At 40.2% G+C, this 27,448-nt stretch overlaps 1 protein-coding gene across 4 annotated transcripts; it reads right to left on the reverse strand.

The window, feature by feature from the left end:
- Positions 1-3,210: 3,210 nt before the first annotated feature.
- On the reverse strand, positions 3,211-25,658 carry LOC114212739 (N-acetyllactosaminide alpha-1,3-galactosyltransferase-like). Of its 4 annotated transcripts, none has more exons than XM_028107668.2 (6): positions 24,739-25,658; positions 23,945-24,030; positions 23,128-23,160; positions 20,721-20,774; positions 16,650-16,784; positions 3,211-4,688 (listed from the first exon to the last, which is right to left on the reverse strand). In XM_028107668.2, the coding sequence occupies exons 2-6, from the start codon at positions 24,022-24,024 to the stop codon at positions 3,995-3,997; spliced, it is 996 nt and encodes a 331-aa protein (XP_027963469.1). In that variant the 5' UTR covers positions 24,025-24,030; positions 24,739-25,658; the 3' UTR covers positions 3,211-3,994. The 4 variants fall into 4 exon arrangements, with proteins under 4 accessions (XP_027963469.1, XP_027963473.1, XP_027963467.1 ...); XM_028107672.2 differs by lacking the exon at positions 24,739-25,658 and adding an exon at positions 22,592-22,714 and having other exon boundaries at positions 23,945-23,991; XM_028107666.2 differs by having other exon boundaries at positions 23,945-25,658.
- Between the last annotated feature and the right edge of the window lie 1,790 nt (positions 25,659-27,448).

Consider the following 27,448-nt stretch of genomic DNA (forward strand, 5'->3'; position numbering starts at 1 on the left):
AATCAGTGCCGGGAGATACTGATATTGAAATGGACTCTCAGATTTCAATGAGAACTATGGGATTTACATGATTGGGGAAACCCTAGCCCTGGTGAGCAGAAACCTGACTTGAATTGTCACAGTAACAAGTTATGGTATCTCATCATGTTCCCATACCTAAGTCAGTTTATAGACCTGGGAGTCTCCTGACTGAAGAGGAGTCTATGTCATTTCAAGGGAAGACCTGTGGTCACTTAGTAGGATGACTGTGTCCTTGGAGGAAAGTTCAGAATGGACACTAGCTCTGAGCTGACAATTTCTAGAGGCTAGAAATAGCATCGTGATCTAGTAAACAGAGGCTTATGGAGAATAGGGGATAAATTAAATTCTACCCCGAGTTTATCTCACAGTGGTCCCATCATATAAAAGAGCCACTCTGTGGTTTCTGAATTCCTGAATTCATGGTTGAAATACATATATTCAGCAACTAGTAGAGTACTTACATCAGTCTTTGACTCATGTATAAGGATGAACGTGGTAAGAAGGGTCAAATTGAAGCCAATGGAAAAGGCTCTCCTAGTAAAGTAGTAAATCAAAAGTTATATAATAATAACAGCTCCCTGTGGCGATTGTAAAGATTAGTGCTACCATTAAAGACTCAAACACTGCAGGTTGTCGATTCCTATTACACCCTTGTTTAATATCTAATGATATCAGATTAAGATGAATGAAATATAATATTGGATTGAACCGAGGTTCTGAAGTTACTGAAACAGGTACGCTTCCCTGAGATTTGTTAATATCCTTGCTTGTTTGGCCAGTGTAAAAGATGGAGACATTTGCAGTATGCCTGGCAATCATCATAAAGTTTATCAAGTGGTGACTCCAACTACAGCTACTTCTCCTGGTGTTGTATCTTTGCTAGAGCAGTCCCTGGTATTTGGTCTGCAGGTGACAGATGTTTTTCCTTATACCAGTTAGTATGGATTATCCAAAGCAGTTTGCTTTTACCTGGCAGACATCAGCAAACCTCAGAGTTACACAAACTCCTGCGTTGTCGTAATGTAACCCACAGCGCCCTTGACCACCTGGACATCTTACAGACTACCGTTGTTCACACCGTGCTGAGCATTTTGAGCAGAAAGGAGCAAGAATCCCAGATGTCATGCTAATACAAATGTATGCCAGGAGGTGGAAGAAAAATTCAGGGGCCTGACACATCAGTGACATTTCTGCGGAGCATGTAGGGTTATTGGCTCTGGGCAAGTTCCTGCACCTTGCACCATTTACCAGCAAATCAGAGTATGCATAAAGCTCAGTGGGACTTTTTGGATATAGGAGACAACATATATTGTACATGAGTGCCACTCTGACCTGTGTATTGAGAAACCAATTTGAGGGAGACCCAGAGCAAGAGAAGGCTCTGTGTAAGATAGTCTGCAGAGTAAGGATCTGTGCCCCTTAGCCCGTTAAAGCGGCACATATAGATACTAAATAGAGCATTTTGCATAGCCAGGTAGAGAATGAATACTGGACACACAGGATTCTAAATTTACTTGAACTATGACTTCTCCTACACACCATGAACTTAATGCTTTCTGATCCAACAAACTAAAAGCTTGAATATATGCAGCTGTAATCCATGATCAGTGGAAGTCATTTCTATGAGACTGGACTCGCCGATTGAAAAATTGGTGCCAAGAGGGCACCGGGGTGGCTCAGTTGGTTGGGTGACTGCCTTCGGCTCGGGCCATGATCCTGGGGTCCCGGGATCAAGTCCCACATCGGGCTCCCTGCAGAGCAGGGAGGAGGGGTCTCTGTACTGGATAAGGGAACTTACACAATTATCAAGATGAAAGCAGGCTGCTATTATACAATAGTAGAATGAGAGCTGTATTTACAATTCAAGGTGTTCCCTGGGAGCCTCTTAAACTACTTTATCCAACCGTCCTTGTTAGGGGAAAACCATGGCAATCCAATGAATAAAGACCCACTGAAGACTCAGATCCCATAGAGAAAATGTTTATGCCATCTCACTAGTAAAGGACCCTGTTCAGCTGAGCTTCTAGCAGAGGGTGAGGAACATAAAACTGGTGGTGGAAGAAAGAAGTGATCAATATGAACTTGACCTTAGAACTGGCTACAGAAATGAGGACTATAGCAGGCATGTATATTTATATTATAAACATAAGTGTGTGTGTGTATATATATAATATATATAGCTTTTTATATGCTAACCAATTATTTTCCTTTTTTCCTTCTCTTCCTACTTGTTTTTTTTTTTTTTTTAAGGAGGAGTGTTAGTTATTCTTTTCTTTACAATTTAGATCAGAGTTCACCAAACGGAAGAGCCACATACAGTCCTGAGGGAGAGGACCTCATATCATCTTGGGTTCCTGTACATGATGAGGGAAATGATGTTGGGTGGTACTTTGTGTTTCACCCTTTTGGGAAGAAAGTGATTATACAAAAGTTGGTTGAATTCTGCAAGGTAGAAACATGAAAGTGTTTTATGGGAGTGAGGCATGGGTGGAAGGAGGAGTATGGATGCTTTGTGGCAAAATGCTTGAACTGTGGTAGCCATTTGTCTGTTTACTGTCCGATTCCTCTCTCATTTTTCCCGCCCTCTGCTCAGTATGGCAGGGACCTATGTCTCCCAGATGCCCTTGCATCTGACTAGTGGATAGCACTGGACCGTGGAAAACAGGAAGACAGGATAGGAGAAGGGGAAAAGTCTGTATGTTTCTCTCTTGTGTCTGTCTGTCTCCATTTTTAGCAGTGACTGGGACTCCTCTCTTTGTTGTCCCCACTCGTGCCTGGCTACTCATGCTAGGTTCCAGCGATTTCTGGACATCCTACAATTTTTCCTTCAGCCTTAGGAGTGCTGTTGCCTTCATTTAAAAAAGAAAAAATTATGGGTTGCTCCACTCTCTCTTTTGTACTCCTCATTTTATATGTCCAGTTAAATCCCCACTGTTTAAAACACCGAGAATAGTAGTATCTGTTTTCCTAACTGGACCGTGACTAGTGATAAAATCTGTGTGTGTGCATGTATGTGTGCATGTGTGTGGTATAAATCAGTTTGTATAAAATATTAAATAAGCCTGTGAGTGAGTGTGTGTGTGTGTGTGTGTGTGTATTCATGTGGTAGGTATGTAAATGCTTATGAAAGGATTATTGAAGGGTAGTTTTTCTTTTTTTTTAAGATTTTATTTATTTATTTGACAGAGAGAGACAAAGTGAGAGAGGGAACACAAGCAGGGGGAGTGGGAGAGGGAGAAGCAGGCTTCCCGCCAAGCAGGGAGCCCGATGCGGGGCTCGATCCCAGGACCCTGGGATCATGACCTGAGCCAAAGGCAGACGCCTAATGACTGAGTCACCCAGGCACCCCGAAGGGTAGGTTTTCAAAGGGAGAGTAAAGGGGGGCTTTCAATTTTCTCTGTATCTTATTTTCTTTTCAATTAGTTTTTACAACAAACAACTTTGTAGTTTTAAATCTACAAATTCACAAATTTTTTTGAATGACTCAGTTTCCTAAGTAATTATCTGTCCATCTGGTGGCAACTTTAACGTCTTTAATGTTTTACATAGAGAGAACATTACTATTCTTGCAGTGACTTCTTATCCACACCTCTAGACAATCCCCTTTCTTAAGCAATATGAGAAATGTGTATCCACATGGATCAATAAAAATATTTCAGGTTTCATTTTCTTGTGAGAGATTCTATTTTGTTCATTGTGATCCAAAAAATAATATTTCCTCAACACTCACACAGGATATGAAATCACTGTATTTCCATCTGATGTCAATACATTCATTCTGCAACTGCTATATCCCATCTTATACAATTCAAAATGAATATGAGGAAAAGTATGAGTATGCTGTGTTGGTGGCCTTGCCATTTTGTTAGTGATTCTTTTTTTTTAGTGGTAAAATTTATCAAGTGCTAATTTCCTAAGGAATAAGACAAAATGATGCTCTTAACTTCAGCAACCTGAAGAAAGTGCTATATAATTACACTGTCACCCTAAGATGTTCATAATCCTTTTTAGCCCAAACGAGTTTGATATTGTAAATAAAAGGAACATCTGTTTTAGTAAAATCCCAGCAATATTCCGGTGATAAGAGTTTAGTGGGTTTATGGAGAAAGAAATACTTGTTTAAGTGACTTTCATCATGCCACACTGCTTCGATGCTGTTTTTCTTGTCATTCATGATTCCTTTTAAGCACTCCCTGGCAATATCGAGAACTTGAATGGGAGTGCCACCAAATACAGCAGCGTGGTAATAAAAATCTCCCATACCAAAAGGTATATATGCTTCTGATAACTCACTTCTTTCATATGGCACCACTATAGGATCTTGCTTGTACCAATAAGCATGTAACTGAGCTACTGACTCCCCCAGAGTCTCCAATCCATATTTCCTTATGAAGATTTGATCCACGTCCATGCAGAAGAGAAAGTCAACTTCATATTGGATATGATCCATAACATGTTCACTAATAGCCTTCATGCGCATCATACTGATATCTTGCCATCTCTTCTCTCGCTTAATTTCAAACACTTTGATCGAACGGAGGGGATGCAGCTGTATCCAAGGCATCCTGGAGAAGTCATCTATCAGGACATAAATTATGACTTTATGGCCAACCATAAAAAACTCATCCGCAGATAATATAAATTTCTTCAAATAGTAGTCAATATATCTGTGAACCAAATAAGAAATGACTAAGTTCATTGCCTTACATTTTGGTGGAACACATACTACTTAAATTATCCTGGCTGTAGTTTGTTCAAACATGCTAGTGAGCAAACCAAATATTAGATATACTTCTTGAGTTGTATTTAGGTGGTGTAAAAGCAAGTGAAATCATCCGCCTTTCCTCTCCATGACGGGGTTCTGTGAATTATAGGAAAGAAGAGGACTTCCCCACGAGGGGGAATGAAACTTGTTGAGATCAGGAAACAACACAGAGCCCAGTGCAAGATGAGAACTGGAGTCTTCAGGGTTATCAGAGAAGAGGGAACTTGCTTTTCAGGTTGTAGGCAAGAAGGTCTTGGGGCATTGCAAGAACAGTGATTGATGTCTGGGGCTTGCTTTATGAGGGGTCAGTTATGCAGAAAAGGTTAGAGGTAGCATGGTCAGCTACCACTATCTGCAAGGTCTCTCTTATTTTGCCTTGTGGCCTTTAGTATAGTGCTAAGATTGTAGGATTAGAAAACAAAACTTTCTCTTCTCTGGTCTCTCAACCCAGTGAAAAGTCTCAGAATAATAAATGGCCTCAGGTAAATTCAAAAAAGGAAGGGTAATCATACATGCCTCAGCTTCAAATAATGTTTATATAATCATTAAAAATAAGTTCTGAATATTGACCTAAGTTTTAAGAAACATAGCAGATGGAGTCAGAAGAAAACTTTCTAGTTTGGAATATCTAAAATTATGGCAATTTAAATAATTAAAGCAAGATAAATTATGAAAAATATCACTTAAAATATTCTACTGAATTGGAAACTAGCAACTCAAATCCAAAGAAATACAATTTATCCACATTTTTTATGGTTCGTGCTTTTGTATTACATTTCAGAAATCATTGCCTCCTCAAAGTAGTGAAAATATGCTCCTATGTTTTCTTCTAGTTGCTTTATTGTTTTAACTTTCACATTAAGTTGGTTATCCATTTGAATTAATTTTTGTGTATGGCATAATATAGGGCTGTTTTTGTTCTCAGGCTTTGATAGTAATCCTGTTGGCTGGGAATGCCTGGGACTCACCTGAGCCCTGCTACTTGTGGTGAGACCCCCACAGACATTTCCCCTACCAGAGCCAGTGTTGGCTCGACCAGCCCTGGTGGTTCTTATTACACTTGCAAGATGCATCTCAGCAACAACCATCAGAGAACTTTGAAAAAACAAGGTTTATTTCTCACAAGTCCTGGAGGGTACAAGATAAGCGCAGGGTCACAGAGTGAGGTCCTATGTAGGGAGAGAGAAGGGGGGACTTTGAGGGTTCTGCCCTTATCGGGGTGGGGGGCCTAGGGTTTCACAATTTAAAACCCAAGAGCAAGAATGAAAGCACAGGAAGGAAAACGCAGGGTCACTCAAGTGGTCGGTAATGTAGGTTACCCAGGCCTTTCTTTAAAAGGGAAATTTCACGGGCGCCTGGGTGGCTCAGTCGTTAAGCATCTGCCTTGGGCTCAGGTTATGATCCCAGGGTCCTGGGATCGAGCCCCACATCGGACTCCCTGCTCAGCGGGAAGCCTGCTTCTCCCTCTCCCTCCCCTCCTGCTTGTGTTCCCTATCTCACTGTGTCTCTCTCTGTCAAAATAAATAAATAAAATCTTTAAATAAATAAATAAATAAATAAAAGGGGAATTTCATGGGAGGGGTGGCCTGGCTCTTTACCTAGTTGTTTAGCTAGTGACCACGTCAAGACTGGCAATAGGTTTATTTGAGTTGGATGTCTTTGACATGGAAAAAAAGTTATTGTCAGGCGCTCTCACTATAATGGAGAACTTTTTTCCTCAATTTTTAAAACACTTTCTATTTTGGAATGGTATTAGATTTACAGAACAGGTGCAAACATATTATAGAGAGTTCCCGTATATGCTCTACCCACCTTCCCCTAATGTTAATATCTTAACCGTGGTACATTTGTCAAAACTAAGAAATTATCAGTGGTTAAAGACTATAACTGGTTAAAGACTATAACTAAACCACAGATTTTATTTTGATTTCACCAGTTTTTCCCCTCATGGCCTTTTTAGTTTCCAAGCTCCAATCCAGAATACATACTGCATTTTGTCATGATGTCTCCTTAGGCTCCTCCAGTCTGTTCTCGGTTTCTCTCTAGTTTGGGTTTTTCTGATGTTTTCTTAGGTAAAGTTAATTTTAATACAGTCACATTTATCAACCTTTTCCTTTATGATCAGTATTTTCTGTATCTTGATTAAGAACTCCTTTCTTGTCTTGATTTCACGAAGATACACTATGGTTTTCCCTTTAACTTTTGGTCTTCAAACTACCTGGGAATTATGTTTGTATATGCTTGCCATACATAATATGCCACAGAGGTACAATTGCGGTGTTCTCATGTGGACGTCGACTCTTTCCGGCATCATTTATGGAAGTCTTTTCCTACAGATCCACAATGTCATAGCCATAGCCATAGTCTTTCACATTTGCGTGGGCATTTGTTTTATTATATTGGCTTATTTGTTCATCCCTGTAGCAAATATTCATGTCTAAATGCTCTATATAGATACTTTCAATCTATCCTTCTGTTTTCAGTCCCACCTACACGCCTAATTTCAGAGGCACTCGATGCCATTAATTACTGAGATTTTTAGGGGTTCTTTAACACACACAAGGGAGTTTTTATGATAAAGTTAATGAGGCTTTGGTTTCAGTGCCCCTTCACTTGCACAGGACTCTTCTAAGACTCAGTGTGTTCTACTGAAGGAGGGTGCTGGAGGAGCAGTGGCCCGACTGGGCCGCGGATCACAGTTTATGGCAACCCCGAGCTGAGAGCCCGCGCCTCGGCTCCGTCTCTGCAGCCGGCTTCCCCGCTCCGATACCTTGGAGTTCTGCCGCACTCAGGCTCCCCCGGTCTTTCTGTGACCCCAAGGGTCCTGAGACCCCACTGTCCCGCGAGGGTTCCACCCCCGCTTAGCCACTGGAGCGATGTCCCTCAGCGGAGCCGACTTCTAAAAGTTCCGATTTTGTGCTCCGCGGCTCTAGCACTTGCCAGAAGCGGCCGGCGGAGGCCCCCTCCCCCACCGTATATCTTCCTGAATATCGCCTCGGATTCCCTTCTCCGCGCGTCCTACCTTCCAGAAAGTGGTCGCTTTTCTGTTCAGAGAGTTGTTGCTACTCTCTTCTTCGGTCTCCTGTTGAGTTCGTAGGTGTTCAGAATGGTTTGATCCCTATTCAGCTGAATTCCTGAGACCAGAGGAAATCCAGGTCTCCTACTCCTCTGCCATCTTGCTCCTACATCATTAGTTTTTGATGTAGTGTTCAACGATTCATTAGTTGCATATAACACCCAGTGCTCATCACAACACATGCCCTCCTTAATACCCATCACTCGGTTATCCCATCCCCCCACCCCCCTCCCTTCTGTAACCCTTAGTTTGTTTCCCGGAGTCCAGAGTCTTTCCTGGTTTGTCTCCCTCTCTGATTTTTCCCAATTCAGTTTTCCCTCCCTTCCCCTATGATCCTCTGCACTATTGCTTATATTCCACATATCAGTGAAACCATATGATAATTGTCTTTCTCTGCTTGAATTATTTCCCTTAGCATAATACCCTCCAATTCCACCCATGTGGATGCAAATGGTAGGTATTCATCCTTTCTGATGGCTGAGTAATATTCCATTGTGTGTATATATACCACATCTTCTTTATCCATTCGTCTGTTGAGGGGCATCTCGGCTCCTTCCACAGTTTGGCTATTGTGGACATTGCTGCTATGAACATTGGGGTGCACATGCCCCTTCTTTTCACTACATCTGTATCTTTGGGGTAAATACCTAGTAGTGCAATTGCTGGGTCATATGGTAGCTCTATTTTTAACTTCCTGAAGAACCTCTATACTGTTTTCCAAAGTGGCTGCTCCAGCTTGCATTCCCACCAACAGTGTAAGAGGGTTCCCTTTTCTCCACATCCTTGCCAACATTTGTTTTTTCCTGTCTTGTTAATTTTTTACCATTCTAACTGGTGTAAGGTGGTATCTCATTGTGGTTTTGATTTGTATTTCCCTGATGACTAGTGATATCGAACATTTTTTCATGTGTCTGTTAGCCATTTGTATGTCTTCTTTGGAGAAGTATCTGTTCATGTCTTCTGCCCATTTCTTGACCAGATTATTTGCTTTTTGGGTGTTGAGTTTGAGAAGTTCTTTATAAAAATTTATAATTTTAATGGGTAATATGTACATTGTTCAACTTAATACTTTCTTGTACTTTTTGGGGTATGATTTTTTAAAATTTTTATTGTTATGTTAATCACCATACATTACATCATTAGCTTTTGATGTAGTATTCCATGATTCATTGTTTGTGCATAACACCCAGTGCTCCACACAGAATGTGCCCTCTTTAATACCCATCACCAGGCTAACCCATCCCCTCACCCCCCTCCCCTCTAGAACCCTCAGTTTGTTTTTCAGAGTCCATCGTCTCTCATGGTTTGTCTCCCCCTCCAACTTACTCCCCTTCATTCTTCCCCTCCTGCTATCTTCTTCTTCTTTTTTTTTTCTTAACATATATTGCATTATTTGTTTCAGAGGTACAGATCTGTGATTCAACAGTCTTGCACAATTCACAGCGCTCACCACAGCACATACCCTCCCCAATGTCTATCACCCAGCCACCCCATCCCTGCCACCCCCCACCACTCCAGCAACCCTCAGTTTGTTTCCTGAGATTAAGAATTCCTCATATCAGTGAGGTCATATGATACATGTCTTTCTCTGATTGACTTATTTCACTCAGCATAACACCCTCCAGTTCCATCCACGTTGTTGCAAATGGCAAGATCTCATTCCTTTTGATGGCTGCATGATATTCCATTGTGTATATATACCACCTCTTCTTTATCCATTGATCTGCTGATGGACATCTTGACTCTTTCCACAGTTTGGCTGTTGTGGACATTGCTGCTATAAACATTGGGGTGCACGTACCCCTTCGGATCCCTACATTTGTATCTTTGTGGTAAATACCCAGTAGTGCAATTGCTGGATCGTATTGTAGTTCTATTTTCAATTGTTTGAGGAACCTCCATACTGTTTTCCGGAGTGGCTGCACCAGCTTGCATTCCCACCAACAGTGGAGGAGGGTTCCCCTTTCTCCACATCCCCGCCGACATCTGTCGTTTCCTGCCTTGTTAATTTTAGCCATTCTGACGGGTGTGAGGTGGTATCTCATTCAGGTTTTGATTTGGATTTCCCTGATGCCGAGCGATGTTGAGCACTTTTTCATGTGTCTGTTGGTCATTTGGATGTCTTCGTTGGAAAAATGTCTGTTCATGTCTTCTGCCCATTTCTTCATTGGATTATTTGTTCTTTGGGTGTTGAGTTTGATAAGTTCTTTATAGATTTTGGATACTAGCCCTTTATCTGATATGTCATTTGCAAATATTTTCTCCCATTCTGTCGGTTGTCTTTTGGTTTTGTGGACTGTTTCTTTTGCTGTGCAAAAGCTTTTTATCTGATGAAATCCCAATAGTTCATTTTTGCCCTTGCTTCCCTTGCCTCTGGCGATGTTTCTAGGAAGAAGTTGCTGCGGCTGAGGTCGAAGAGGTTGCTGCCTGTGTTCTCCTTTAGGATTTTGATGGACTCCTGTCTCACGTTTAGGTCTTTCAACCATTTGGAGTCTATTTTTGTGTGTGGTGTAAGGAAATGGTCCAGTTTCATTCTTCTGCATGTGGCTGTCCGATTTTCCCAACACCATTTGTTGAAGAGACTGTCTTTTTGCCACTGGACATTCTTTCCTGTTTTGTCAAAGATGAGTTGACCATAGAGTTGAGGGTCCATTTCTGGGCGATCTATTCTGTTCCATTGATCTATGTGTCTGTTTTTGTGCCAGTACCATACTGTCTTGATGATGACAGGTTTGTAATAGAGCTGGAAGTCCGGAATTGTGATGCCACCGGCTTTGCTTTTCTTTTTCAACATTCCTCTGGCTATTCGGGGTCTCTTCTGGTTCCATACAAATTTTAGGATTATTTGTTCCATTTCTTTGAAAAAAGTGGACGGTATTTTGATGGGGATTGCATTGAATGTGTAGATTGCTCTAGGTAGCATTCACATCTTCACAATGTTTGTTCTTCCAATCCATGAGCATGGAACGTTTTTCCATTTCTTTGTGTCTTCTTCAATTTCTTTCATGAGTATTTTAGAGTTTTCTGAGTACAGATCCTTTGCCTCCTTGGTTAAATTTATTCCTAGGTATCTTATGGTTTTGGATGCAATTGTAAATGGGATCGACTCCTTGATTTGTCTCTCTTCTGTCTTGTTGCTGGTGTATAGGAATGCCACTGATTTCTGTGCATTGATTTTATATCCTGCTACTTTACTGAATTCCTGTATGAGTTCTAGCAGTTTTGGGGTGGAGTCTTTTGGGTTTTCCACATACAGTATCATATCATCTGCAAAGAGTGAGAGTTTGACTTCCTCTTGGCCGATTTGGATGCCTTTCATTTCTTTTTGTTGTCTGATTGCTGTGGCTAGGACTTCTAACACTATGTTGAACAGCAGTGGTGATAGTGGACATCCCTGCCGCGTTCCTGACCTTAGGGGAAAAGCTCTCAGCTTTTCCCCATTGAGAATGATATTCGCTGTAGGTTTTTCATAGATGGCTTTTATGATATTGAGGTATGTACCCTCTATCCCTATACTCTGAAGAGTTTTGATCAAGAAAGGATGCTGTACTTTGTCAAATGCTTTTTCTGCATCTACTGAGAGGATCATATGATTCTTGTTCTTTCTTTTGTAAATGTATTGTATCACGTTGATTGATTTGCGGATGTTGAACCAACCTTGCAGCCCAGGGATAAATCCCACTTGGTCGTGGTGAATAATCCTTTTAACGTACTGTTGGATCCTATTGGCTAGTATTTTGGTGAGAATTTTTGCATCCATGTTCATCAAGGATATTGGTGTGTAATTCTCCTTTTTGATGGGGTCTTTGTCTGGTTTTGGGATCAAAGTAATGCTGGCCTCATAAAATGAGTTTGGAAGTTTTCCTTCCATTTCTATTTTTTGGAACAGTTTCAGGAGAATAGGTATTAATTCTTCTTTAAATGTTTGGTAGAATTCCCCTGGGAAGCCATCTGACCCCGGGCTTTTGTTTCTTGGGAGATTTTTGATGCCTGCTTCAATTTCCTTAGTGGTTATAGGTCTGTTCAGGTTTTCTATTTCTTCCTGGTTCAATTTTGGTAGTTGATACATTTCTAGGAATGCATCCATTTCTTCCAGGTTATCTAATTTGCTGGCAGAGAGTTGTTCATAATATGTTCTTATAATTGTTTGTATTTCTTTGGTGTTGGTTGTGATCTCTCCTCTTTCATTCATGATTTTGTTGATTTGGGTCATTTCTCTTTTCTTTTTGATGAGTCTGGCCAGGGTTTTATCAATCTTGTTAATTCTTTCAAAGAACGAGCTCCTAGTTTCGTTGATCTGTTCTACTGTTCTTTTGGTTTCTATTTCATTGATTTCTGCTCTGATCTTTATAATTTCTCTTCTCCTGCTGGGTTTAGGCTTGATTTGCTGTTTTTTCTCTAGCTCCTTTAGGTGTAGGGTTAGGTTGTGTCTTTGAGACCTTTCTTGTTTCTTCAGAAAGGCTTGTATTGCTATATACTTTCCTCTTAGGACTGCCTTTGCTGTATCCCAAAGATTTTGAAGAGTTGTGTTTTCATTTTCATTGGTTTCCATGAATTTTTTTAATTCTTCTTTAATTTCCTGGTTGACCCATTCATTCTTTAGTAGGATGCTCTTTAGCCTCCATGTATTTGAGTTCTTTCCGACTTTCCTCTTGTGATTGAGTTCTAGTTTCGAAGCATTGTGGTCTGAAAATATGCAGGGAATAATCCCAATCTTTTGGTACCGGTTGAGACCTGATTTGTGACCTAGGATGTGATCAATTCTGGAGAATGTTCCATGGGCACTAGAGAAGAATGTGTATTCCGTTGCTTTGGGATGGAATGTTCTGAATATGTCTGTGAAGCCCATTTGGTCCAGTGTTTCATTTAAGGTCTTTATTTCCTTGTTGATCTTTTGCTTTGATGATCCGTCCATTTCAGTCAGGGGGGTGTTAAAGTCCCCCACTATTATTGTATTGTTGTCAATGTGTTTCTTGCTCTTGTTATTAATTGCCTTATATAATTGGCTGCTCCCATGTTCGGGGCATAGATATTTACAATTGTTAGATCTTGTTGGATAGACCCTTTAAGTAGGATATAGTGTCCTTCTTCATCTCTTATTACAGTCTTTGTTTTAAAACCTAGTTTGTCTGATATAAGGATTGCCACCCCAGCTTTCTTTTGGTGTCCATTAGCATGGTAAATGGTTTTCCACCCCCTCACTTTCAATGTGGGGGTGTCTTTGGGTTTAAAATGAGTCTCTTGCAGACAGCATATTGATGGGTCTTGTTTTTTAATTCAATCTGATAGCCTGTGTCTTTTGATTGGGGCATTTAGCCCATTTACATTCAGGGTAACTATTGAAAGATATGAATTTAGTGCCATTGTATTGCCTGTAAGGTGACTGTGACTGTATATTGTCTGTGTTCCTTTCTGATCTATGCTGCTTTTAGGCTCTCTCTTTGCTTAGAGGACCCCTTTCAATATTTCTTGGAGGGCTGGTTTCGTGTTTGCAAATTCCTTTAGTTTTTGTTTGTCCTGGAAGCTTTTTATCTCTCCTTCTATTTTCAATGACAGCCTAGCTGGATATAGTATTCTTGGCTGCATATTTTTCTCGTTTAGTGCTCTGAAGATACCATGCCAGTCCTTTCTGGCCTGCCAGGTCTCTGTGGATAGGTCTGTTGCCAATCTAATGTTCCTACCATTGTAGGTTACATATCTCTTCTCCCGAGCTGCTTTCAGGGTTTTCTCTTTGTCTCTGAGACTAGTAAGTTTTACTATTAGATGTCGGGGTGTTGATCTATTTTTATTGATTTTGAGAGGGGTTCTCTGTGCCTCCTGGATTTTGATGCCTGTTTCCTTCCCCATATTAGGGAAGTTCTCTGCTATAATTTGCTCCAATATACCTTCTGCCCCTCTCTTTCTTCTTCTTCTGGGATCCCAATTATTCTAATGTTGTTTTGTCTTATCGTATCGCTTATCTCTCGAATTCTGCCCTCGTGATCCTGTAGTTGTTTCTCTCTGTCTTTCTCAGCCTCTTTATTTTCCATCATTTGGTCTTCTATATCGCTGATTCTCTCTTCTGCCTCATTTATCCTAGCAGTTAGTGCCCCCATTTTTTATTGCACCTCATTAATAGCTTTTTTGATTTCGACTTGGTTAGATTTTAGTTCTTTTATTTCTCCAGAAAGGGTTTCTCTAATAATTCCACGCTTTTTTCAAGCCCAGCTAGTATCTTTAAAGTCATGATTCTGAACTCTAGGTCCAACATCGTACTAATATCCGTATTGAGTAGGTCCCTGGCTGATGGTACTACCTCTTGTTCTTTTTGCTGAGGTGATTTTTTTCATCCTGTCATTTTGTCCAGAGGAGAATAGATGAATGAGAGAATAAAATGCTAACAGGTTAACAATGTCCCCAGCAAATATACTCTATACAAATCAGAAAAGACCTGAAACCAGGGGAAAAGAAAGGGAAAGAAAAAAAAAGAAAAAGAAAAAGATAAAAACAAACAAAAACAGAACAAAACAAACAAAAAAACAGAATATGATCAAATATGATCAGGCTAGTGCATAGATCAGTGCCACACACTGGATTTTGGGCGTATTTTGGTCTGTTAGAAGAAAGTGCCTCCTAAAATTTTAAAGGAAGAAAGACTTACATATGTACAAAATAAGGGTTGATACAATGAAGGGATGGAAGATGACTGTAAAGATGAAAATTATAAAAGATTTTATAAAAGGAATTGATAAGATAAGAAGTTGTTTGAAAAAAGAAAGAAGATTTAAAAAAAAGGGGGGAGAGAATGTGATCAGGCAGGAGACTAGAACAAAGCCATACACCAGTGATTTAGGGTTTATTTTGATCTGTTAGAAGAAACTGTATCTCAAAATTTTAAAGAGAGAACAACTTATATATATATGCCAAAAATAAGGGTAACTACTATGAAGGGATAAAATATGACTCTAAAAAAGAAAAATAAAAAAAAAATTTTTTAAAAAAGGGATTGATAAGATGTTGTTTGAAAAAGGGAAAAAGAAAAATTCAAAAAAAAAACAGTTTAAAAAATTAACTTTGAAAAACTAATGAATCATGGTAAAAAAGCCATGAATTCTATGTGCAGTATTCCCCTAGCGCTGGAGTTCTCCCGTTCTCCTTGATCGGTAAACTTGGTCTTGGCTGGCTGTTTGTGCTGATCTTCTGGGGGAGGGGCCTGTTGCCGTGGTTCCCAAATGTCTTTGCCGGAAGCGGAATTGCCCCGCCCTAGTCAGTCCGGGCTAAGCAAGCTGCTCGGGTTTGCTCTCAGGAGCTTTTGTTCCCTGCAAGCTCTCGGTACAGCTTTGGAGGACCAGGGTGAAAATGGTGGCCTCCCAATCTCCGCCCGGAGGAGCTGAGAACTCGGGGTCCCGCTCCTCAGTGCGCCCCCAGAGAAAAGCAGTCACTCCCGTGTCCCCGGTCTCCGGCCGCACTCCGTGCTCACCCGGCCTGTGACCGAGCGTTTCTATCTCTGGCTCCCGACCCCGTGTGGAGTCTCCAAACCCAGCAGATCCCTGCGGTGTGCTCCCGCGCCGCTCCTCCCGGGGGAGGAAGGGGAGTCTCCCCGGCTCTGCCGCTTGTTGGGTCCCTGCTGGAGGAGCAGTGGCCCGAGTGGGCCGCGGATCACAGTTTATGGCAACCCCGAGCTGAGAGCCCGCGCCTCGGCTCCGTCTCTGCAGCCGGCTTCCCCGCTCCGATACCTGGGAGCTCTGCCGCACTCAGGCACCCCCGGTCTTTCTTGACCCCGAGGGTCCTGAGACCACACTGTCCTGCGAGGGCTCCACCCCCGCTTAGCCACTGGAGCGACGTCCCTCAGCGGAGCCGGCTTCTAAAAGTTCCGATTTTGTGCTCTGCTGCTCTAGCACTTGCCAGAAGCGGCCGATGGAGGCCCCCTCCCCCACCGTCTATCCTCCCGAATATCGCCTCGGATTCACTTCTCCGCACGTCCTACCTTCCAGTAAGTGGTCGCTTCTCTGTTCAGAGAGTTGTTGCTACTCTCTTCTTCAATCTCCTGTTGAGTTCGTAGGTGTTGAGAATGGTTTGATCCCTATTCTGCTGAATTCCTGAGACCAGACGAAATCCAGATCTCCTACTCCTCCGCCGTCTTGCTCCGCCCCCCGGGGTATGATTTTGATATGAGGGCAGCACTTGCTTCGTAAGATGAATTGGAAAGTGTTCCTTTCTCTTCGATTTTTTGAAGATTATGTAGAACTGATGTTAATTCTTTAAATATTTGGTAGAATTTTCCAGTGAAAACATCTGGGCCTGGAGACTTTGGGAGTGTTTAAAATTATTAATTCTGTTTCCTCAACAGATATAGGGCTATTGAAATGGTCAATTTCACATTGGGTGGGTTGTGATAGTGTTTTCAAGGTCCATTTCACCTAAGTTTTCAAACGTATGTGTGTAGAGTTAGTATTCTCTAATTATCCTTTTGATGTCTGCCAGGTCTGAGGTGATATACCCTGTTTCTTTCCTAATATTTGTAATTTTTGTCAATTTTTTTTTTCTTTGCCAGACTTCCTGGATGATTGTGAATTTTATTGATTTTTTTTTTCAAGGAAAAAGCTTTTTGATTTTTTGATTTTTCTCTATGGCTTCTCTGTTTTCAGTTTCATGGATTTCTGTTCTCATCTTTACTATTTCCCTACTTCTGTTTACTTTGGCATTATTTTGTCCCACTTTTCCTAGATTCCTGAGGTGGGATTATTGATAATCTACCATTTTCTACAATAAAAAGCTTGAATGTAAAGGACATTTGGCATTACCTACCTTCCCACAGCAAATACCGTCAATCCCACAGTAATTTTATGTTTTTCATAATACTCTTCCAATACTTCTTCATTGAAAGTGCCATCCCATACAACCGGAGCTGACCAGCTGGTGGTAGACAGGTTCATGTATTCACTGTAAGAAAGACATAAGACTTATGAACAAGATATCTTTTAATAAAACTGTAGTAGTTAAAAAAAAAAACTGCCGTAGATGTTACTAATGTATAAAGCCTGTGTCTGGTTGCAGCATTTCCTTACTCCTAATTCGAAGCTTTGATGGTTATGATAGACTGGAGAAACAGCTTCTCAGAAATGGCCAGATCATTACAAAAGTACCTTACAAATTAGTTATACTGTGATTCCAAGGTCTTTGAGGACACAGTTAAAATGTCACCCAAAGTCTAAAATAGCAATATCTCCTGTATTTGGACAAAATCTCCTGGCCTTAGGCTTTTTGACACTAATTATTTTCAGAGACCATATTTTAAAAAATGACCTTTCCAGTTTCATATTCTAAAATGCTGCCAGGCTAATGTTACTGCATACTGTCAGAAACAACTTTGTCAAAACTCTGGAAGGTAGCCAAAGTTTGGCTACCTTCCAGAGTTTTAGAGCAATCAAGCAAAAGGTAAATCAAGAAAAGGATGACAACACAATAGGAGAAGGAAAGCTTTGTGGTATTTTAACTTAGCCTTACACCAACTCCCTGCCAGTATGGCAGTGGTATTTGAAAACAGCAAATCATGTTCTCAGTGTGAGTACCTGCTTCTGGAGGAGAAGAGTGGATCTAATTCCGAAGGAATTGTGTTTGTTCATTTTGACCTGAGAGTTCCTCAAAGGACTGGACTGCTAGTGCTTTCCTTTGTTTTGCTTAACTCAGAACTCTCTCAAAATGGAAAAGTGGGTAAGTGGAGGGCAGTCCTTGAAAACATTTTAAAAAGGAACAAGCCCCTGCCAACTGAGGCAAGAAATTACAGTTGGATAAACACTAGATGTGCTGAAAGCCTGGGGAAGAAAAGTTTGGAAGAGAGTTCTTTGGAAAAGTAAAGGCCCTGATAAGATCCTATGTATAACAAGGAGTTAGGAAATCCATGCACATGTTCAGGGCAGGTTACGTGCTCCAAAAAGATTTTTGAAGATCCTAAGCTTTCACCTCTGGATGATATTTAGACTCAGTGCAAGCAGGAAGTGAAGGCTAAGGCAGAGTTGTAAATAGCTGGGCTGTGTTGAAGGAGAGTCCAAACACAGAACCAATCTTCAAAGACTGTAAAAGGGTTCTTTTCTTTCTTCTTCTTCTTTCCTTTTCTCTTTTCTTTTCTTCTTCTTCCCCCTTCTCCTCTGCCTCCATCTCTTCATCTTCTCCTTCTCCAATAACCCCCCCAACCACCACCATCAGCATCACTCTAGCTCTAGTCATTTAAGGGTATCTCTGTCAAACCACTAGCTGACCACAAGCTAAAGGAAAGAGACCTCGCAGACCAAACAAGACAAAGAATATGGTCTTTAAAAAATAGTTTGGAAAAGTCACTAAACAGACAAACAACTCTAGGAGGTAAGAGAATCTGACTTCCAAAGTGATCACACTATAATATACAAAATTCCTAATTTTCAACTAAAAATGATGAGGCATGCAAAGAAACAAGAATGTATGGTCCACTCATAGGGAAACTGTCCCTAGGGTAGCCCAGACATTAGGCTTACTAAAACAAGACTTTTTTTTTAAAGATTTTATTTATTTATTTGAGAGAGAGAGAGTGAGAGATAGAGAGCACGAGAGGGAAGAGGGTCAGAGGGAGAAGCAGACTCCCCGCTGAGCAGGGAGCCCGACGCGGGACTCGATCCCAGGACTCCAGGATCATGACCTGAGCCGAAGGCAGTCGCTTAACCAACTGAGCCACCCAGGCGCCCTAAAACAAGACTTTAAACCAACTATTTTAAATGTGCTGAAAAAGCCAAAGAAAACTATGGACAAAGAACTAAAGGAAACTGGGAGAACAATAGCTTAACAAATAGAGAATGTGAATAAAAAGATAGAAATTATAAAAAGGAACCAAATAGAAATTCTGGAGCTGAGAAGTATAATAGCTGAAACAAACAAACAAACAAACAAACAAAAACTTGCCCTAAAAAACTTGCCCAACAGCAGATTTGAGCAGGCAGAAGAAAGAATCAGATACACATAGAACATTTTACCAACAACAGAATACATATTCTTCTCAAATACACATGGGACATTTTCCAGAATGATCATATGTTAAGCCATAAAGCAAATCTCAATAAACTTAAGATGGCTGGAAACATGCAAACTATCTTGTTCATTGACAATGGAATGAAATCAATAACAAAATTTGAAAACTTCACAAATATGTGGAAATTGAACAACACACTCTTAAACAACCAAGGGGTCAAGAAAAAAATCACAAAGGGAATTTAAAAATACATTGAGATGAATAAAAACGAAAATAAAACATACCAAAACTTATGGGATGCAGTGAAAAGCAATAGTCAGAAGGAAATGTATAGCTGTAAACATCTATATTACAAAAGAAGAAAGATATCATATAATAACCTAACCTTCCACCTTAAGGAACTAGAAAAAAATAGCAAACTAAACCCAAAGCAAGCAAAGGAACAAAGAATAAAGACTGGAGCAGAGACAACTGACATAGAGGAAGAGGAAAAAAATGCTAACATTAATGAAGCCAAAAGTTGGTTCTTTGAAAATATCAACAAAATTGACAAATCTTTTTTTTTTTTTAAAGATTTTATTTATTTATTTCAGAGAGAGAGAACGCACGAGCAGGGGGAATGGCAGGCAGAGGGAGAGGCAGGTAGAGGGAGAAGCAGGCAAGGAGCAAGGAAGCCTCGAAGCAAAAAAAAAAAAAAAGACAAAAGAAAAAGAAAAAGAAATGCAGTGGGAGTTGAATTTTATCCGTAGCTTATTTGGGTATAAATATGATTATATGGTTTTCTCCTTTGTTCAATTGTTGGGATGAATCATCACCCTGAGTTACAAGGATATGCCTTACTTGTTAGTGGGATCCTGTGCCAGTTATTAAGCTAGCATCTTTCCGTAACTAAACCCACCCCACTATACTCGGCTTTATTGTGCTGAGCTGGGACTCTGCGAGCCACAGCGGGCACCCTGTGAGGCTCTGCTAATAGAGGGCACGCTGGAGGAAAATTACAAGCCTGGAGGAAAAAGGAACTTGCTCTTTCCTGTTTCCAGTGGGCTCCCTTGCCTGCCTCCTGTTCCCTCAAATGCCACACCACCATATTAGCAGTTCCTTCCCAGACCAGCAGTTGAATCCAGATTTCAGCTTTTCCAACACTTGCAAACCCAGCCTCATGGTACCCTTCCCTAGAGGGCTGGTTCTCTGTCCCAAGAGGCCTTTCAAGAGCTCGGAGATACTAGCACAGTGGAGTGCATGAGTTTAAGCTCAAGTTACCTAGTTAACAACTTTATGCTAGTTAACAATGCTCTGTATTAAATTCTCTCTTAAAATAATCTGCGTGCTTTCTGTGTCCTGATTCGATCTGATAAAAGTTAGGCTATCATGGAAGGATGAGTCACAGACCATTATCCAATCATGATCTTAACTGGACATCTCTTTGCAAAGTTTTAATTAGGACAAGTCCTGAAACCCTGCAGCACCAGGGAGAAAGACTGGTGGGTGTAGTAAGGAGAGAGAGGCAGAGAGGCCAGAGGAAAGCCACCATATTAAAGTGAGAAGTGCACAGATGGCCCATCTATCTGATTTGGGCTATGGTTCCCTCGTTGGTGAAATGAGGAGAATCAACCAAAAGATCTCAGATATACCCTTCACAGTTTGACCTGCTATAATTTTAGGGCCTTTGGGTTTCTGTCATCCCACACTCTTATTTATGGAGGATGTAGGCCCTAATGTCCATTCCCAATGCGTCTTGGCCACTGCTTATTTTTTAAAATGTAATCAAAGATCCACCTGCCATCCAACAGTTGGAATGCCGTTTGTGGTATTGTTGCCATCTGTTAACTTCTGAACAATCTATGGATCAATCTCACATGTGTTTGATTGGGAATTCTTACCTGGGAGAAAACCAGTCTGATAGCTCTAATTCTTTTGATTGAGTATCCACAAACCTATCAGGAGGAATAATGCAAAGAATCACACAGTATCTATTTGAGTTTGAGGCAACTGAGTGTCTAGCAAATCATGGGCTATGTTATAATATGATGTAAAGTGCAAGATAAGCGTGAAGCAGTATATGAAAAGCAATGATGAACTTTGATGGGAGTGGCATGGAAAATCATGATTTCTTACCTCGACTTACCAGTCTCTGGGCTGCCCAGAAACCTTTATGTGTTTCCACAATGTTCATTCTCCTTCTTCTCATTGATAGAGAAATAGCTGTCATCACATGAAAGCTCCCTCAATCTTCTGCCACCTTGCCTCCAAATTTATCTTGAGCACTGATTTCCCCCCTTTTATTGCAACGGAAATATAACCCTACTTTCTGGCCTTAAATATCCTATCTGCTCAGGACCCTTGGTTTGAAGGTTTCACCTAGGCTTTCTATTTGATCAGTTGACATGCGTGCAGGCATTTTCCTGTGGCTTCAGATTTGTATGTGCAGCTAGACTTCTCCTGGGAATTTAAGACCCAGACATCCAATTGTGTTCTGAAGTCTTCCACTTGAAGTTTGCACCGATGCCACAAGATCAAGATGTTTAATGTGAAAATCATCCTGTCTTCCCCAGAGTAGGTCCCCTTCATATTCCCTTCATATGTTGCCTTATCACTTGGATTGGCAAGGCAGAAGTATGAGCCTCCATATTCCCATCCCCCGTAATTAACACTGTGATCCCCTCTGCCTGTCCTTGCCCTGGCCTTTTTCAACCCATTCTCCATATGTCCACTGTGCTTCCACTGTCATGTTTCTGAAGCTCCAGTGTTCCCATGTCATTATTCTGTTTAACAGGGTTCGGTGGCTTCCCATTGTCCTGAGGATCACATCTACATTCCTTATATGGTCATGACATTCTGCGTGATCTGACCCTTCACACTGTTCCAGCCACGTCTCCTACCCAGCCCCACAGTGACAATTTTCCAGACTCACTTGCCTCTTTAAATTTCCTTAAACACGCCACGACTTCAACCAGTTAATTCCCACATAGCCTTTAGGTCTCCTGTTAAATATCCCTACTTAAGGGAAGTATACTCTAACCTGATGGATGAGGTTAGATTCCCTTCATTAATAGCTAATACTTATGGAATAATTTCCTAAGTATTATCTAATTTAATCCACCTCTATGATATAGGTATTGTTGTCATTATTATTATCCTCATTTTACTAGATAAGGAAATTGAGGCACAAAGAGTTTTTATTATCTTGTCCATAGTCACACAGCAGGTGGGAAGACAAATAGTTGGGCCTGAGTCCTTACTTCCTCCCTGCTACACACTCTAACGGCACCCTAGCTAGCCTATCTTTGGAGAGTTGATCCCGGGCTGAGTTCAGGAGGGGATTGGGCAGCTGTGGAGCTGAGTTGTATGTCATGAGTGAGCACTGCAGTGTCCAGGGTGTGACTGAGACCATGGCCTTCTACACAGGCACCTGCCTCCTTGACAGCAAAGCCTTTGGATGCTGAGAATTAGTGTGTTAAGGCCATATGTGTAAGCCTGATGCTAAGGAGAGCTAATATTAATGATAGAGCGATTGTTAGATTGTGTTGCATTGTGTACATTTTACCAGAAAACATATTAAATCATTCTTTCTCCCAGCCTCTGCTGCAGCAGACTTCCCTTGCATGTTCCCTCCTTTGTCTAGGGATTTTCCTTTTGTTTTCAGGTGGTTGAGAGTTACTGCCCCCTGTTAGCCATGGCTCTATAGAGGGGAAACATACCCTGCCCATGAAAACCATCTTACTGTATTATTTTCATGCACAGAGCAGCTCACCCACATATGGAGTCACGGTCCTGGTGAGAGTGTTGTACACCATGGAACCACCAGAGACATAAGGCTCTTCGACACAACAAGCATCAGAAAGTTTCTTTTACTTCTCTATGTGGGTTCCCATGACTGCAGGGAGAAATCGAAGAACATATTATGATTTGGGGTCTTGCACAATTTTTAAGGAAGTTTTCCTCTCTGCGTACGGTCTGATAGTATGATTTTGTAGGTGGCCTGTGGTTAATAACAATCTCCTGAATCTTTTAACCAAAACTTGACTCCTGTGTGATTTCCCAGAGCTTTAAAAGACCCAAGATTCCTGGAAGCTGGGTTCTGGCTCCCATCACACGTTTCCCCTAACCATTTCTCACTCCTAGTACTCCTAGTCCTCTGACCTTACATGAGCATCTCCAACGTATGTTTGTAAAATTACTTTGGTTTACCCTGCCTGCAGGAGCCAAGGACTTGCAGGTACCCCACTGCCCTCCAACAGGTTTTGTCCTCAAAGAAGAGGTCATAGCATATTTGTAAATAAGGCTTACCAGCACCGGTGTACCTTCTGTAGTTTCTTTGTGCTTAGGATAAACAAAAATAATTATATTACTTTTAAACTTATACAAAGGGTTTCCACATTTAATTTTTTAAAGATTTTATTTATTTATTTGAGAGAGAGAGAGCACAGAGGGATAGCAGCTCGAACAGACTAAGACACATACTATGTGCAAACATTATTGGTGGTAGAGAGATACAGTAATGAACGTGATAAAAAAATTACTGCAGTTAAGGACTTCATATGCTATATCTTAAAAAAAGGAAACCTAATTATTTGAGCTATGAATGAAAGAAGAGCTAACTTAATATCATTGAAACAATGGAATTTGCTAATTGCCAATGAATTCTTTCTACTTATGTAACTATGGGGAGGGCAGATATCATACATAGTACTGGAAGTCACCAATATTAGGGATGTTTCTTAAAGAAGCCACCTATTTATAATATATGGTGATTAACATAACAATAAAAAAATAAAAAATAAATAAATAAAAATGGCAGTTTCTCTAACATTTGCTAACTGCCATAATTAGATGGTCACTATCTTGGTAGCTTACATTGCTTCTCCTCACACATATGAGCCTACAAAAATTATGTTTAGCTTTGATCACATTAGAAACAAAGAACTTTTATGCTGACGGTTATGTTTATGCTAATAGATCTGAATGCCATTTGGATATTTCTGGGTATATTGGATTGATACATTTGGATGCTTATTTATTCAGGGGGTTAGCCTATCACCTTTCTGACAAACTAGATCCTTACCAAACCCCAGAATAAAATATTCATTAATTTTTTAAAAATTACCTGAAATGATACTGTCTGTGCAAAGCCCAGAGAAACAATAAAAATAGTAACAATTGAATTATTTTTCTTCCATATTTCATCCTTTCCTGAGAGGAAAAAGAAACAGATAAAAGTAGATTAAATATAGCACAATGTACACAATGTATACAGAATAAGCTGTGTTGAATTGTGATTCCCCATGACATAAACCAGCTGATTTAACAGATATCGACTAGGATTTGAGGCACATCTCGTCCTTGGATGTCTCTTTATATGAAAATAGAGTTGAGTCGAACACTTTTTGTGGGAGCTAGCTAGGACATTAGCTGGTCTAAGCCAGCCTTGATGCAAGAGATTTTACAACCTTCGTTTGTCTTTTCTAGAGTGCACAGGGCTTTTCCTACAGAAAATCAAAATACAAATGCCACTTCCCGGCCTAACTTACAGGGTGGGGTTCCAAAGAAAAGAGATAATTGTGAAAATACTTACTTGGACTTTAAAGAGGGGTATAGTTGTAAAGGAACTTATTTTTAATGAATTAATATTATGAAGACGATCATTCCAAATAGGTGATAGGACCAATAACAGCATAAAATAGATGCTCTTCCTCAAAAGTATTTGAATATAAAATTGATTCCAAGTATGGGCTAGAGGCTGAACTATAATTTTTAGATTATTTGTACTTTGACCTTGGAATTTTGCCATGAAGTTTATAAAGCTCCTTTATGATACTCAGTCTATGCACTTATGAAATTGTGTGCAGAAAAGGAATTGAATGTGGCTCAGTTTGGTTGAAATTAAGGACAAACTCTTACCTTTTGTTTTCCTAAGATCACATAGGACTTTTATGTAGTTTCTTCCTTAGAGGCTTAATATTTACAGTATGGTGGTTTGGGAAGACATGTGGAAAATCTCAAGTGGGCTGTTTTCAAGCAGGACATTCTGAGACCTTTGAAAAATCATGAATCAGATAACCTGGTATTGGTTCTACGGCACTGCCCAGTTTACCTGTTTATTATTTCAGTCTTCTGGGAGTGATGATGTCATCAGATTCTCTTTTGATGATGAAAGAATTAGATACTTGTAATCATAACAATTCATATGCCAGTAGCTTCTCTTTGTCAATACCAAGGGACTAGATTTTGTCCCATTTAGGGAAAAAAAACATAGGATCATTGCAGTTCTTTTCCTTACTTGGGATTTTTTTTATAATACATTTTTAATTGAAGTACAATTTACATGAAGTAAAACACATGCAATTTAAGTGTACAGCTCATTGGGTTTTTTACACATGTACATGTCTATGTAAATACCACTTCAGTTAAGATACAGGATGTCTCCATGACCCCAGTAACTTTTTTCTTGTGCCCCTTTGTGTCACTACTCTCTCCCATCCAGGAAACCGGTGTTCTGATTTCTATTACCATAGCGGAGTTATTCCTGCTGTAGAACTTCATGTAAGTAGAATTGCATGGCATGTATTCTTTGCATTTTTTTTTCCACTCAGGGTTTTGCAACTCACCTATGTTGTGTGTATATGACGCATACCAAAAGTTAATTCAAAATGCATTATAGATGTAAGCATAAAAGCTAAAGCCACAAGCTTTTAGAGAAAAACATAGGAGGATATCTTTCTAACCTGGGGATAGATAAAGTTCCCTTAGAAGGTGACAGAAAACAACAACTAAAAAAATGATAAATTATACTTTATTATAATTAGAAAACTTTTGCTCATTGAAAGACACCATTAAGAAATTAATAATTAAGCCATTACTACTCACCAGTGGTTTACAGTGACCTAAATAATACATACCATATGTGATCCATACAGGAAATAAAATCTATTATTAATATTAGAAGTTTTCTGTTGATCTCCATTCTTCCTAGAAGAAAAAATGGGGATGGTGAAGAAGGATAGTTAAATTAATACAGAATTAGAATGTTTTGAGTCATAGGAAAGTAGATCATACCAGACTAATGCTCCCATAGATGACAGTCATAAGTCCTGGAAGGGAAAATAAAATAAAAATTAAATAAAACTATTTGAAGGCAAAAGAGATGGAACAAAACCAGTTGATCCTTGAGAGGAGGGAAGTGTATCAGGTAAAATTTACATTTATACAACTTTTCATCTGAGGTTACCTCCCAATTCACACAGAGTTGGGTGGCTAGAACTCACAGAGAAAGACTTGAGCGGTCAGAGGATGAAATTCGTACATGTAAAGAAGGCTAAAAAATAATGTAGAAAACAGAAAGAGGAAAACACAGAATGGGGTACCCCAAAATCTGCATAGAAACTCTGACTTAAACCCTGGAGGACAACTAAACTGTCCATGCTTAGGAAAAACTGCAGTTTCCCTAGGAAATAGCAACATCTGAAATTGAGCAATTTCCGCCAATGCTCCCTGCAGGATAAATGGAGTTTGGAATTTGAGTCCAGCCCAGTTAACTATCTGTCCAAACAAAAAGCAACACTCTTTAGAGGAAAATAACAGAATCCAGAGTCTCTACAGGTCATCTATAATGTCAGGTAGACATTTTGGAAAATTCCTAGACATGCAAAGAAACAGGAATATGTGACCCATACTGAAGAGAACAAGACCCCAATATAAATCAGATGTTGAAAGTGGTAACCAAGGACTTTAAAGGAACTATTATAAAAATGTTTGAGGATTTAATGGAAAGCTTGGTCAAAACAAATGAACAGAGGAAAGCTGTTTAAAAATGGACATTCTAGAAGGGGAGTAAATCGGAGGGAGAGATGAACCATTAGAGACGATGGACTCTGAGAAACAAACTGGGTTCTAGAGGGGAGGGGGGTGGGGGGATGGGTTAGCCTGGTGATGGGTATTAAGGAGGGCACGTTCTGCGTGGAGCACTGGGTGTTATGCACAAACAATGACTCATGGAACACTACATCAAAAACTGATGATGTAATGTATGGTGATTAACATAACAATAAAAAATTTTAAAAATGGACATTCTAGAACTTTGAAAGTACTGTATTTGAAATGAGGATGTTAGTGGATGGGCTTACAAATGGATTGTATACTCTAGAAGAAAAGTTCAGTGAAATGAAGGATAAAATCAATGTTAATCATCTTATGTGAAAAAGAGAGGAAATGAAAATCCATTTACATTTAAACTGCAATCAGAAGCCACCTTAGCCACCCACATTCAGAAGTTTTCACACTCTGTCATTATGACAGTCTCTCCAAGTGGGGGGCATTCCAGAGGAGGGGAAAGAGTGGGAAGCCTGGGGGTACATTGTCCTCTGGTTGGACAAATAAGATGGTAAGGCATGAACAGGCATAATAATATTGAAATAATAATATTGAAAGCCCATCTACTCTCAGGAAGTGTTTGAGATGGCTTACTATTAAGAAGGTGTGGTTACAGTAAACAGGGAAACAGCACAAGAATTTTTTTTTTTTAAAAAAGGGAACAGAGAGGCACCTGGGTGGCTCAGTCGTTAAGCATCTGCCTTCGGCTCAGGTCATGATCCCAGGGTCCTGGGATCGAGCC

Source organism: Eumetopias jubatus, unplaced genomic scaffold, assembly GCF_037043125.1.
Source record: "Eumetopias jubatus isolate StellerSeaLion01/CBP00866 unplaced genomic scaffold, mEumJub1_p1.0 scaffold_15, whole genome shotgun sequence".
Classification (NCBI taxonomy): Eukaryota; Metazoa; Chordata; class Mammalia; order Carnivora; family Otariidae; genus Eumetopias; species Eumetopias jubatus.

What these genes read in the sequence shown, in the direction of transcription:
- LOC114212739 (XM_028107666.2), bottom strand. Translation starts at nt 24,129, where the DNA reads ATGTCATGGGGAATCACAATTCAACACAGCTTATTCTGTATACATTGT. An exon ending in CACAGACAGTATCATTTCAG is followed by an intron (nt 23,161 to 23,944) that starts GTAATTTTTAAA and finishes GTTTATCCTAAG; the next exon opens with CACAAAGAAACTACAGAAGG. An exon ending in TCAGACTGGTTTTCTCCCAG is followed by an intron (nt 16,785 to 20,720) that starts GTAAGAATTCCC and finishes TCTTTCTTACAG; the next exon opens with TGAATACATGAACCTGTCTA.